We start from the raw sequence: 15,135 nt of genomic DNA, 5'->3' as shown, positions 1-15,135 counted from the left end.
CATATAATACAAGAAATATATTTCAAGTGCCCTCAGAGTACTTGAAAACATAGTTCTGTGTGATTGGTTTCTGGTCTCTTTAGGATAGTTTCTCTCTGTAATAGCAGGACCAACACCAGCGTGAGACTGGTACCTTTCTAGACACAAACTTCAATAGGTTAATGTTATAATATTCCAGTTCATTTTAATGACTCGTCATGAGACTGTAACTCTTTGAGGACACTGGCGTGAGTATCTGTTTGGAACCGATTCTTTTTCTGACTTACTGGCCTAAACTTTCCATTTTGCTTTGGTTTTGGTGACCCTTCTGTGTTGGTAGCTGCTGCTGTGGTGCTTCCAGCCGCCTTCTTAGCCTTCCTGTCCTCTGTGGTCTCACTGTGGCCTCCGCGGGGACTGGGAAATGTTGATGGCTGTTTTCTCTCACTGTGTACCCTTTCTCTTCCCCTTCTCTGTTTTTTTATTTTGACTGTTTATTGATTTTCATTTCTCCATTTTTATATCAGCCTCCTTTGCCACACTGTTGTTTAGTACCTTTATTTGAATGATTCTTACAAAAATTCCACCATTCAGTCCTTTTACCTTTCTTTTTATTTAAAAAATAGTCTTTCCTAGTAATTATTTCGCCTCTATGTGCATTAACTTTTTAAATTAAATGATAGTTTCCTTTAAGACTTCTTAGCTTAATATTTTATCTTTTTTCTTTCTATTTTTCTTTTTAGTCATAAAGAGGATTCATTGTTCTCAGTTTCCTTAAAATAGTCATATTCCAACCTCAGGTGTCTCCATCCTGGAAAGAGCAGCTCAGGTTTTCCTGAAGCCATACGCACTGGGACATGGTGCAGCCCCGCTCGAGCTGCCAGCGTTTCCAATCCCAGCGGCTGGAGCAGCATGCGCCAGGCCTTGTCTGCCTAATGCATGCGTGCTGCTTGGCAGCTTCAAATGTCAGCCCAGTGGCACCACTTAAGACAGTGGGCTGTGTGTTAAGATGGAAGAAAAATATTTTTAAACCTTAAGGCCCTGAGAAGTTACTATTTCGGGACATGACAGAGTGAGTCACTTTACACGTCTATCAGCAGGTAAAAGCCAGTAACACCAGTGCCAGGTTTGAGCTGAGGATCAGTTGGCATCAAAGTACTGAACCATGTGTTCTTAGGATAATGTTAATAAGACATTTTATTTATATCTCACTGAAACAATTCTACCATTTACAAAGCCAAACAGATGGACTCTTAGGACTCATAAAGGTGACCATGCAGACCCTTTCAACTTTGTTGATTTTTGTTTAATGACATTACATAACAAAACACTAATAACTAATAATTGAACACTAATAACTTCTATAAAATAAGTATAAACATGATCTTTTTAAAGCACTTACTTGAAATATGTGACAGTATTAACTCACAATACATGAAATTTAGGAATTAATTAATTATTTATATTATAAAAGAAGTCTATATTTGCCAAAAGAATTCTTATAAAATTATTTTCAAAAGAAGTTGTCCTGAAGCACCTCCCCTCCCTGGTAATCGGTGGCAGTGTGGTAGACTGCAGCCCTTCCAGGAGGAGAACCAGCAGCAGCTCCTGAGATCCGCGCCATGTTGGAACTTAGGACCCTAGGAGGCCAAGCAAGCACCTGTAAAATCTGTCCCAAGTAACCTGGAGTCCCTCCCATGTGCCCACTCCGAGCTTCTTACAGGTGTTCAGTATAGGTCTTTTCATCCCTCAAGGCTTTTAGTGGGGTCGTGGAGTCAGTTTGCACAAGCTCGCAAGGAACAGTTGTTAGTATCACTTCCCAGTTCCACCTAGTGGGAGTATTTACACCATGAAAATGGGAAAATAATAGGTATCAATTTTTATTGTTTTCTACTTTTTTGAAAGGCAGTTGTTAAACAACTATTACCACATCATTGACTTTTACCTGACTTCTTCTTGTAATACTGTGACCTCTTACAATAAAATTACCATCTTATTAATCTTCATTTCCTTATCTCTGCTACAGACATCTCACATATTATATGTATGAATAAATACTGAATAAAGGCGGGGACAGGTTAACGAAAGGGATAAACTAAGTAGTGACCAATTGGCTGTGGATATTGCCTGAGTGGTTGCAAGTAGTTTCATGTTGTCTAGCATGAAAATTTGGGAGATAGTAATGCCACTAGGAAGAAAGAAAAAAATCCAATCGATGGTGTTGGGGAGGGAGGGATGCTAAGAGAAGGTTTGATTTGGGACGTGTGTCTGAGGTACTAACAGAGAACCAAGGTTAGAGTTACCCAGCAGCTGCTTCCTCAAGGCACTAACTTCAATCAGAATTATTCAAATAATATATTCAGGCTTAATAAATAGTCTCATTAACAGAATATGTCAGTGCATTCTGTATACAAATGAGTGCTTTTTAAAATATAAATCCATATCCAGAGAGTATGCTGGATATTGCAACTGTTACTGAGCTTATTGTTGTTGTTGTTTGAGACAGGGTCTCTCTATGTAGTCCTGGGTGGCCTAGAACTCACTGTGTAGCCCAGACTGGCTACAAATACACCATGTCCAGCTCATATTCTTTCTTTTATCAGCATCAAGATCATATAAGAGTTAATGTATTATGTATTTTTAAATAGATAGTAATAATAGAGAAGTCTAACAAATAAGATTAAAAAGTCATTAACCATAATGAGATCTCTAAAATTTAAACTGAATTGATCTTTTCTATTCTAGGGATATTTACTAAAACTTTCAGTAGTTGTTCATGGAATTCAGATGTACCTTAATATCCCAATTGGAAAATATCATTAAGTAACGTATACATACTCATCTAAAACTATCCTGGTGCTCCCAGTCCACACATTTGCCACATGGCACTTTATATTTATGATATTTATATTTGTTATATGTAGGTCACAGAACAAATTATTCTGTGCTTAGAATTCTTGATTCCATTTTCTAATACATATGCCCTCGTTTGAAAAAAACTGATTTACAAAACCACCAACTCACAATTAAATTACATAGTTATCACTTACATTTCAAAGGGGTGTTCTTCAGAATTCCTCACAATATCCACTTCTAAAGAATGTGCTGTATAACCAAAGGTGCCTGGACTGTTGGTAACCAAGAAGCCTGGTTTCTCTACTACATCATTAATGAAGTTAATGAAGTATGTATGTTTGGATGTGTTAGTCATTTCATTCATCCATGCACTCATTCACTAAATCATTAATACTGTTACTCGATGAATCTTTCATGAGGATTCTGTGTATTGGTTTCATAAAGGTGATAGATTCTATCCTTAAGGCTTTTATAGATTACAAAAGTGAGCCAGGTATATAAACAAATAAATGAAATAAAATTTTAACGATAGAGGTAAGGCAATTGTTGAGAGACTGCTACAGTCTAAACCAGATTTAAAAATGAACTGAAACAACAGGGGTAGACTCAAGAAGAAAGAGGAGTTGGGGATGACTTTCTAGGTCACATGGTCGGTTACTTGGTTACTTGGTTCCATACATGAAAGAGGGAATTGGTGAAGAAGAAAGTTTGAGAAGGAAGACAATGAGATTACTTTTGGATAAGTTGAGCACAAGAATCCTGTGGGATAATGAGGTAAAGTTTTTTAAAAGGCAGTTTTCTATTCCATCCTAGAACTCAGGAAAGAGAACTGAGTGGAAGTTCGGGATTACAGTGTCACCTGAAGAGGCAAGAAGACTAGTAATGAGATTGCCCACAGAGAGCCAGAAGATAAGAGAATAAGGAGTGAATCCTGGGTAGTAAGAAGACGGACATACAGGAGCCTGAGAAGGAACAGTCGGAACAGGAGATGGGTTAGGGGGTTGTGCATGCTGAGCTAACAGAGCTTCAGGAATAAGGAATGGTTCATAATGCTAGATATGGAAGAGAATCATAGAAATCAGAATATTATTAGTGTCCTTGGCCAGATCAGTTTAGGTGACCTTGTTGGGCCAAAGGTTGAAGGCAAATGGGAGTGGAGCTTGTTATAGAAGCAGAGTGAAAGAGATGAGACAGTAAAGCTTTTTTTTTTAATGATGAGAAAGACAGAGTTTTTTTTTTTTTTTTTTTTTTTTTTTATAGAATACAAAGGAGAAGGTATTGGGAAAAAAAGGTTGAAAATACAAGGAGAAGGGAGTTACAGTGGAGGAAGTTCGTGATTTTGACTGACAAAGTGGGAGGGCTGTTAAAACTCCTTTTTCACTTAGTGAAAGAAGAGGTTGGAGGTTTTATGTGCATGCGTGTGTGTGAGTGCATGTGTGTATGTGTATGTGGGGATTTTCTGAGCGATGTCTCTTAATAGTTTCCTTTTTTTCCTGTGAAGCAGGAAACAAAGGTATTTGCTAGGAGAAAAGATGTAATTAGAAATAGGGGCTTGCAGATAGTGATGACCATTTGCAGTGCCAGCTGTGGAAGGTAGGTGGATTGTGAATAAGACAGATAAATAGCTGGTAGGGATTGCAGGGAGAGAAACTGAGGCAGAGAGGCGGGGAGAGATGATAGCTTGGGATGGCAGGGTTAGGTTAGCTTTCCTCAAGGTGTAGACCAAGGTCTCCTTTAGTGCCGTGGAGGTTTGTAGTGCAGACACAACTGCCCTGGCTCAGCTTTCAAGTGGAATGTTGAGATATTACTCCTGGTCATAGAAGAGCTCTTTCCTAGCTCCTGACAATTCAGTGTGGCAAATAGTAGCCACATGTGACTCTTGAACATCTGAAACATGTCTGGTTCAAATCGAGATATGCTGTACATTTTAGATACATCCTGGACTTTGAAGATTTAGCAAGAAATAAGAAATAATAAAATCAAATAAAACACAACAGGATAGAACCAATCAAAACAGAAGAACAAAAGTATGGTAGGACTTCAAAACTAACATCTTTTTCCAAAGATGTTAGTAAATCAGCAGTAGCTACCATAATGTCTTGTTTTCTTCAAAATAGCTATTCAGACCATCACACATAATAAAATCAAACAAAACAAAATAAAACCAACCAATCAAATGAATGAAAAAACATTATAAGACTTCAAAGCAATATAATAGGAAACCATGATTACTATAATATAATATAATATCCCATTATATTCAAAATAGCTGCCCCTACCATCTGACAGCATAAAATCTAACAAAACAAGCCAGAACAAAGCCAAACCTAACAAAATTGTGTAAACATACAATAGTTCAAGATAGGACAATAAGAAATTGACAGTAGTTTCCATCTTTCCCTCCCAGGTATTTCTTCCCTTTAGCTCTCACGTTAACTATTTTGCTTTTGAATTCCATTAAGGGTTAACATGTATGGGATCGAACTGCTTTGGCCATGAACGTGATCTCCAGTTGCATCATTTACCAACAGAAGTCTTGAGATTATTCTACTTTATAGCTGGGTAGCTTTCCACTGCATGAAAAATACCATCTTTCCATTCTGCGGTTGATGGGCAAGTTACTCTTGCTTTTTTTTTTTTTTTTTTTGATCTCCTGTCACATGAAACAATTGTTTTCTCCCCTTTGATTTTCAGTCTGTGAATTTCCTTTCCAGTTAAATGTGTTTCTTGTATACAGTATATCGATGGATCTTGTTTCTTGACTCACTCTCCCTATGTTTCTTTTTATTGCTGACCTGAAGCCATTACATTAATGGTTACAACCAGCATACATTGGTTCATCTCTGCCCTGCTATCCTCCTGTTGTTGGCCCTCCACTTTTCCCCTTCATTGAATTGCCTGTCTTGTTTGGTGATCTCCTCTGCTGCTGTTCCTGGAACCATGGTCATCTTTATCTCTCTAGAATATCCTTTAGCACTCTCTGTAGGGTTAGTTTGGGAGTCATGAATTCCTTCAGTTGTTCTTTATCATGAAAGTATCTTATTTTTCCATCAATTTTGAAAGTTTTTCAGGGTAGATCAATCTGGATTGGAAGTTTTGAAACACTTCACTCTAAACTCTTGTTGACTTGATGGTTTGTGTTGATAAGTCTGCTGGGACTTTGATTGGTTTTCCTTTATAGGTGATCTGTTTCTTTTCTCTAACAGCCTTTAATATTCTGTTCTTGTGCTGAATTTCTGAGACCTTGATTATTATATGTCTGGGTGTAGATTTACTTTGCTTATGGCTAGTTGGAGTCCTGTATGCCTCACTTATCTGCATGCCAGATCCATTTCCCATGTTTGGGAAGTTTTCATCTATTACTTCTGTGAATATCCTTTTAATTTCATTTGTGTTGACCCTGCTTCTTCACCTACACCTTTCCTTCTTAAGTTATGCTTCTTTGCATCATCTTGCAGCCATGGAGTTATTTCCTGATTTTGTGTTATTTTTAAGAAATCTTTACTTTCACAATCACTTGCTACAATCCTGTCTTCAAGGTTTGTAAGTCTGTCTTAAGTCTCTTTTAAGCAGTTTTGCCAGCTTTTGATTGAATTTTTAATTTGCTGCATCACTCTTTGAATCCATTTCGTGCACTGTAATTCTTTTCTGTAATTTGTTCAAAGTTTCCATCATTTTCCTATGCTCCTCTTTTATATTTCTATAAATAGAAATTTTCAACTTTGAAAGGAAATTGTAGAGCCTATAGAGAAGTTTAGGAAATTAAACACTTCAAGTGAGCTTACCTCAGTTATTAGCTGAATCTTTGGATATAGTCTGTCTTCAGTGCTGAATATAACAGGGTTGGGTACCTATAAAAGGCAAAACTGCTGTAGCAACATCAGCCAGCACCTACTGTGGAAGAACTTCATATTGTGAAAACAGTGATTTTTATCTATTGTTGGCATGCTTCCATTTTGACCAGATATTACTAGACATTGCTACCTACCTTAATTCAGCCTTAACCCGGAACCTATGCCTGTAAGAAACCAAGATCTTTCTACTAACTGTTGAGATATATGTTGCTATTAGGGGAAAAATAAACTTATAACATTGATGTCCTGATTTGTAAATTAAATGTACATATTCTCAGATCAGTTCATAAGGCCATTGCTATTTCTGATGATATTTTTACAACTTTCATGCTGAGAGCTTTTGGGCTAGAGGATTAATTGGTTATAGGTGACTTTGGAGGGAGCAGTTTGAACAGACCAGTGAAGGTAAGAGACAGGTGGCCAGCATAGGTGCTTACAGAATGAGTTCAAGGCCAGCCTGAATGACTACATAGTGAGATCCCATCTAAAAAAAAAAAAAAAAAAAAAAAGGAGAAGAAAGAAAAAAGGGAAAAGGGGGTGGGGGGGGGAAAGGAGGGAGGGGAAGGTCTTGGTGCTTTTGAAGAGCTTGAAGAGGCTGGTCTGACCAGATCATTTCAGAGGACAGCAGAGCGCTAAGCAGAGCCAAGCTATGCAGGACTGTGAACCAACCATATTGGGAACTGAATTTTAATAAAAGCATCAGTGTGTCTCAGGCAGGGAGCTGGTGTGATTCAACATATGTTTTATAAAGCTCACTCTTAACTGCTGTATAGATACTGTGTGTATTAAGAACAGCAGAATCTACAGTAGGAATCTGGATACATCCTGTAATGGTTAAAAATGATGAATGTTCAAACCGGAAAAGCATTGTGATAGTAAAAGACATATTGCTGGGGTGGGGATTTAGCTCAGCTGCCTTGCAAGCAGGCATCGTGAGTTTGATCCCCGGTACTGATTTTAAAAAAAAGACATATTGCCTTGAACTCTTTTCAAAATATTCCCTCTTGCTTCAAATACCCTTATTCCATCATTCTTGCCACTTTCCGAAGTAGTTCTGGAAGCCTGCTTTTCTGTGTCTTTAGTTGCACCTTCAGTATCCTGAGTCTGTTCATATTGTTATCCTTTTATTATTAATTTGACTTGGGAACCGGCAGAAGTCACACAGTGTCACACTTGATGAAAAAGATGGATGAGGACTCCCTGTAATGTTTTATGAGCCAGTCTTTTCATTGGATGTTTAGGGTTTTTATAAAGTACTATTTTTTTTAAATAGAAAAGAAATAGGAAAATTCGTCAAAAAGCAGGTCTTTTCTTCTCTATTAATGTCTATGATCTCAGAGTTTGCTTGTGCAAATGAGTTTTTATAGGTTTCATTAAAATGTAATTTATGGAAAGGTGAGTGGGGAGATTTGCTCCATCCTTTCTCCCTGCAGTACTGCGAATTGAACCCAGGAAGCACTGAGCTAAATCCCACCTTTTTTATTTTGAGAAAATAAAACAGTTGCCCAGGCTACCTTCAGACTTATACCTGCCTCAGCCTTCCATGTAGCTGGGATTATAGGAGTGGAATTTTGGGATTTCCCAATTCTCTTAACAACAAGAAAACCAGGAGATTGTAATTTTACATTCTAAGCAACTATAGCACATGATGCTCCATTGTTGATTGAAACAGCCAACGTAAAACTTATTGTTGATTGAAATAGCCAACAGCTTAGTAGGAGGCAATGGTTATCATATTATATGGTTTATTAAAATCTAGTGGGAAAGACAAGGTTGAATTCTGTCTTTTATGTGAAAAAACATTTGTGACTCTCTCCCAGTATAAATTTATATTACAATAATTTTTACCTAATGAAAAATAAACTGTGGAGTCCTTGAGTTCAGAAAGCAGATGTCTTAAGGATCCCTCAGATATAAGCAATTCATAAAGTCTCTAGTACAAATGATCGTATTCACCACTATCTCTCAGTTGACACATTCAGTGAAATAGTAGCTAGTTGAGTTTAACTTTGTAGTCATTCTTTCTAAATCCTATGTATAGGCTCTCAAAAGGTTCTCAGACCACAGATTGTAGCCTTTGGATCTCTTGTCTGGTTTCCTTTCCTACTTCCAGTTTCTTTCCTATGTTTCATTATCTTGTGTTAGTTGTGACTTAGTCTGATACTGCTTGTCTCCAAGGAACAGAAAAGTATAACTGTACTACTACAAGGTTGCTTGCAAATGAAAGAGGCTGGTGGAAGATCTGTTTTGGTAAGATGCTCTGAGGAGTCAGAGGAGTCAAGCAGAGGATTTAATGCACTCTTAACATTGCAAGACTTGTTGAACAGTGCCAGAAATGGCTAGAAACATGAACGCTTGCTGTTTTATTTATCATAGTTTTATTATTGGCTTTGCTATTGTCCTATGACTCTTGCTGACTACAAAATGAGGGCAATGATTCTAACACATTTTAAAATTTTGTTTCACACCTGTCTTAGAGTTGCTAAGACTAACTATTCTAGTTCCTTTTTAAATACTCAGTTTATTTGTATTATGGCTAATATGATTATCCTGTGCTTTAGGGAAGACTTCTTCTCTTGTACTTAAAGTTTCCTGGTGTTACATTAGTAATTTAATGATTAACCACCTCATGTGCTGCTCATGTAAATGTATTCTGTAGTTGATCATAAAATTCTTTCTTCAAAGTTCTACAATTAGTAAATTTCACAAGTCTTTTTCAGTTTTATTTTGATTCTTACATATATAATTCAATACAATCTTTCTTGTATTGTGGAGAACTAATAGAATAGGTTACTGTGGAAGCAATTAGTTCTTCATCTAGATGTACTTTATCAGCCAGATAGATCTATTACTCAGTAAACACTGATATTCTTTAAAATGCACACAAGCCATAGAGTAACTAATTTCTTTATTCTCAGTACTTTATTAATCACCATTCCATCTGTTGTATTTTTCTATCTTAGATTTAGAAATCATTCTTTAAGCTAGAATTCTTCCTCTACTGCAGGATTACCTGAGCAGAATTTTTAGTATTTATAATGAGCTGTGAAATAACCAAACGTTTGATGAATCTGGGCAGAGAGGATGTAGAGAAGGATGATTATGCCAGGAATTCAGTGGAGTTTGAAAGGCTGAGCACTCTAAAATAAAAATAATAATAGTAAATACATAAACCAATGACACAGCCCTTTATTGTTATTGAATATCATATATTATATATGCTACATTTTTATATGATTGGAAGTGGAATAGATTTTTTATATCAATATCACCACAAACATGTGTTATATATTATATTACCTTATGATGGCTATGATGTTACTAGATGATATAATTTTTTAATTCCATCATATCTTATGGGACCACATTCATTTTTGTGGCCTGTCATTGACGCAAAATGTCGTGGTGTGTTATACGGCTATAATTACATGAACTCTTTTACAAACTATCCTTAAGTCAGATTTTATTCAGAACTGTTATGATTGATAGTATCAAGTCTGAGAGTATAGGCAACTACACTGAAGATGACAAGATTCACTATGATACCCATTCTGGTTTGATTATTACCTGTTTTTGAGGTTTTACACTATCCACAAAGTTTTGTTTTTATTAATATTGTTATGTACTGCTGTATGCAATTATACTATGTCTGATGATATAGACGATTCTATTGAAAATAACAAGAGACAACACAGTAACCATGGTAGAACTCCTTGTACAGTGGTTTTGTATATATTTTTGGCTTCATGTATTTATAGGAATATGTTTTGTTTTATCTTGCTTTGTTTTGTTTCCCCCTCTAATATAGAAAGGATAGACATACATGTTAAGACTCATGCATGTGTAAAACTTATAAACAGTTTATGAGAACTAATCTTATAATGCATGATGAAATGAACAAATACTTTGAAGAAAAAGAGACACTACAGTACCCAGTGCTGATCCCAGAGTGTCATGCTATGAAATCCAGCAATACTATTATTCTTTGTTCAGAGTGATTTTAGCCTGCTTTGGTTTGTTTAATCTTAACATAAATGAAGGTATGGATAACTGCATGTATGTTTAAATGTATAAGATTAATGACCATATTACTAAGTTTTTGTTGGATAATTGAACAGAACCGTTTGCAGTCTCACTTTTGAATCCCCACTTTGTATGTTTCACTTTTGTATCTTGAAAAACTATTTGTAAGAGGACAATATGTAATCATCAACTAGTGATTTCCTACTGTTTATTTTTAAATTGAAAGTATGTATTATTTCTACCCATTTTCTGTTTTGTTTAGTCTTTCTTTAAATAAAATTTAAAAAGAAAAACTATCCTTACGTGATAAGGATACCACAAATATTGAGGCTGTCCACATCTTTGTACCCTGTCACAATTCTTTGTGATTTTTAGGTTCATAGGAGTGATTCATTCAATATCATGTTTCCTCTCTGTTGAGCTCTTGTCCTTGTTACATTTTTGTCCTCAGCGTGCCCTCACACCTTGCTATACCGTTTACTAGTCAGTATCAGTCACTTGGCCTTTCCCCACACCTGCACATCCACGTTTCCTAAGTCTTAATTTTCTGGTAAACTTCTTTATAACACACTCAACTTTTTTTTCTCATTGAGTCTTTATTTTGAGGTTTTTGTTTGTTTGTTAGTTTTTTAGACAGGATCTTCCTATGCAGTTCAGGCTGGTCTTGACCTCACTGTGTAGCTCAGGCTGGCCTAATCTCACAGCCATCCTCCTGCCCCAGCCTCCTGAGTGCTGGGATTATAGGCATGTGCCACCACACGTGCACACACGTATTTTAATCATCATCTCATCCAGTTGGCTCAACTCAGATCTCTCCGTCTGCCTTTTCATTCTCTTTCCCTCATTCCACATCGTATGTCCTCACTTCTTTTCTTGCTTGATTTTTTTATACTCTATTGTTATTACGTTTTACTTCTCATTTCATTGTGTTCTTTTGGTAAAACTTCCAGTTTTCATGAAGTTCACAGCTATTTGTGACCATTATCTGCCTCCAAGATGAGCTAGTAATAAGCAGATACAACCAGAACATTAAAAAAGTCCTTAAAAATTGAATACCATTAAACTGTTTCCTTATATCAAGTCGGTAAGATTATTACTATCTTTATAAATGCACATCTTTTAGAGTAATGAAGTGAGTTAATATTTTCCTTGATTCAAATATTCTGTTGTTACAAGAGAATGCATTTGCTCTCTGACATAGATTACAGTAGATTACAATGGTGACATAGGTTACAGTAGACCATAGGAAGAAGCTTCATAAGTGAACAGTATTTTCATTGCTCAAAATTTCCACACATTCATACTGTTTCCAAGAAAAATCAGTACCCTCAATGTGTAACATGTATTTTAAAAATAATATAATTTAAGTGTTTCATACAGCTAGTGTTTTGCTTACTAGCTCCTCATCGCTAACTCTATGTGAATACGTATTTCACAGGAAATTGCCCGGCATTTACGCCCTGGAACCCTGAGAGCACGCTTCGGTAAAACTAAGATCCAGAATGCTGTGCACTGTACGGATCTACCAGAGGACGGCCTCTTGGAGGTAAGATGAAGATGAGTAAACATCTTATTTATAGCAAGCTCATAAATAATCTCAGCAGTTCTGGTAAGAAATCACTTTGTTTTCTTGGATTACACTGTTACTTGGCCATCTGGTAACTTCACATGGCAATTTTAAAAGACCAAATTACAGCCAGGCACAGTGTAATGCTTCTTTAGACTCAGCTGTTGGAGAGGCTGAGATGGGAGCTTGCATGAGCCCAGGCTTTCAAGGCCAGAGTTGGCAACAGAATCTTTAAAAAAGAAAAACAAGTTGTAGTATGCTATATATAACTAGGTGGTCTTCAGAAAATGAGCTGTCATCTTCTAATTGACATATACTGACTTAAAAATAGTAAGAAACTACAGCATTAATTAAATCATGTGAAATGTTTTTAATTTAAATGATATAAGATGTGTTATATAGGTGTACCAAATCCCATAATTAACATAACCATTAGGTACTTCAAACATATGCTAATGAAAATTTCAAAAATTAAATAAAGTGCCAATATGTTGCTAATCATAACAATATCCCATGAAATTAAGTAGTCCCATATGCAATGTAGTAGCACTAAAGGTAATTACCATTTATAGGTACTTTTTATATACCAAGCTTTAATGTGATAAATGCTATGTATAAATTATTTCTTTTGATTTCATGGCACCCTAGTAGACTGGTAGTAGTATGTCTGATTTGTTAGGAAAAAAGAAAGTAAGACTTAGAGAAATTACTAATTTTTCTAATCAGATAGGAGACCCAATCATTTAGTGACCTCTCATCTATTTAATTGCCATAAAATAAGAAATGAAAGAATTCTAAAAAAAAAAAATAAGTGAAAGTCAATCTGATTTGGAGTTAAGAAAGTCACCTGTGGGCCAAAAGCAAACAACAACCACAACAAAAAACCCTACAAAAACCTTAATTAAAAGATTCATGTTTTTCACTTCTTATAGTTAAAAAATTTTTTGTTAAAAGAAACTAAATTAAATGAAGAGGTAAGTGGTAAATGCAAGTGATTATAGTATGAATAATCAAAACTGCTTGATATTCTTAGCTCATATTTATTTTAGTGATTATATGTTTTAAATGATTAAATCTATTAGGCTCTTTAAAAATTATTTTATCTTTGAAGCCATATATAGAAAAGTCTTCATCATGTATTTTATCTTTGTTTTCTTACATCAATCAAAATGTTCATACTGCCTGGAATTTATTTGGCATTTAGTGTAAGGTAGGGATCTAGCCAAATCTCACAACGCACTGCTGTACATTTTCCATACTCCTTCATTGTTTACTGAATACTTAACACTTATACACCTGTTCCTGGCTCTGGACTTTCAATTTTCCCCCAGAAAATTGTGCCAGAAAACTACTATTGCTATTATTATAGTTAATACTTCACAAAAGTTTTCTTTGTTTATTTTCTTAAATTTATTCCTCCAAACGAACTTAAGTGTTTTACTAAGTTCTTTATTCTGCCTCCACAGATGCAAATAGGACCTTGGCTGACATTGCAGTATGTTTATAAGTTAATGTGGGATGATATGTGTATAACACTGAGTCCTTGCAGCTCCACACATGTATGCCTCTCCTCTCATACAAGCAGTAGAGTCACACTCTTTATATACGTCTTAGATGTAAACTATTAAATGTTAATTTAATCAGCTTTTATTTCTATTGCTGTAGAGAATGAATTAGCACCATCAACATTTTTTTTATATTTAATCCAAGATGTTAATTTGCTGAAATTTTGTCTAAATAGTACATCATTGGGGCCGGGATTTAGCTCAACACCATAAGTGCCTGCCTGGCAAGTGAGAGGTGGTGAATTCGATCCCTGGTACCAAAATAAATAAATACTTACATAGATACATACATACATAAATAGCGCATCATCATATAAAGTTTAAATGTACTTGTAAATGTAAAAATGTAGCAAACTTTATCTTTTAATTGCCCAAAAAGATTAAATGCTTATTTTAAATTCACCTATTTTATAAATATTACCTTCACTCTGTTAGTTGGAACCAATACATGTGCTTTAAATAGAGAATGTTACCGAGTGAAGCTAAATATTATTAACCATGAAGTTGATACACATTAAAAATATTACCCAAAGTATGTCCATGAGTTTACTTACACCATTTGAAATAGATTATTATTGCCTATATGTATAGAGACATTTTCTATATTATTAAAATCCTTCCAACATGACTGCACTGTTGATTTTATTACAAATTAATGATTTTGGAGATTAGAGAGGTAATCAAAAAACAAAAGTTGAAGCTCCAGCAAGCTCCTCGCATATGACTGACTCATGCTGGATATAACCTTGAATAAGGCACTTTTTCTTCCCATGCCTCACTTCCATTAGCAATAAAATGGAATAAAGAATTTAGTTACAGATTAACTACACATTTGCAAAGCATGCACTTGACTTTAAATGGAAAACATCATGAAAGCACTTACTGGCCGAAAGAATTTTCTAGTAGGTCTTCCAAGTGGGATTCAGAGGGACTCGATGGTAAGCTCTCTGATCAGGGAAGCACTCGTCCTTAAGACCTGCTATTCATTAGGGAGCATCCTTTAGATGTAGAGGTATCACAGCATTTATTGCCAGTCTCCTTCTGAAAGGCAGCTCCAGTCAGACAAGACGCTAGGACAAGAGGCGACATAGTTACAGGCTAACTGAACTGTCATCTTATTTACATGCAGGCAGCAAAGGAGAGAACATACTGCTTGTCCTTCATCTTGCCCTAATGTGATGGTTACTGAGCTGTGTTTTTTGGCATTATATGAATAGGACTCCGAAAGCATGATTTCAATTTATATCTTTTCATCATTTATTACATCACCCATACATTTTTTATAGCATACTGT

The 15,135-nt window shown here is 35.7% G+C and overlaps 1 protein-coding gene and 1 long non-coding RNA gene across 7 annotated transcripts in view; one reads left to right on the top strand and one right to left on the bottom strand.

Moving 5' to 3' along the window:
- The window catches only part of Nme7 (NME/NM23 family member 7), a 226,127-nt gene that overhangs the window by 159,167 nt on the left and 51,825 nt on the right, over positions 1-15,135 (top strand). For all 6 annotated transcript variants that reach the window (XM_063253631.1, XM_063253632.1, XM_063253630.1 and 3 more), the window contains one exon: positions 12,148-12,255. In XM_063253631.1, the coding sequence (XP_063109701.1) occupies positions 12,148-12,255 (108 nt within the window). The remainder of the gene's footprint in view (positions 1-12,147; positions 12,256-15,135) is intronic.
- LOC134476984 (uncharacterized) lies at positions 1,482-14,959 on the bottom strand. The gene is made up of 4 exons (XR_010048846.1): positions 14,725-14,959; positions 6,618-6,683; positions 1,698-1,805; positions 1,482-1,616 (listed from the first exon to the last, which is right to left on the bottom strand). It is a non-coding gene; the product is annotated as an uncharacterized LOC134476984 (long non-coding RNA).

This window comes from Cavia porcellus, unplaced genomic scaffold (genome assembly GCF_034190915.1).
Source record: "Cavia porcellus strain 051 isolate PalLab524CR breed Dunkin Hartley unplaced genomic scaffold, mCavPor4.1 scaffold_7, whole genome shotgun sequence".
Taxonomy (NCBI): Eukaryota; Metazoa; Chordata; class Mammalia; order Rodentia; family Caviidae; genus Cavia; species Cavia porcellus.
The sequence above is the reverse complement of the archived record's forward strand: the minus strand, read 5'-3'. Positions and strand labels throughout refer to the sequence as shown.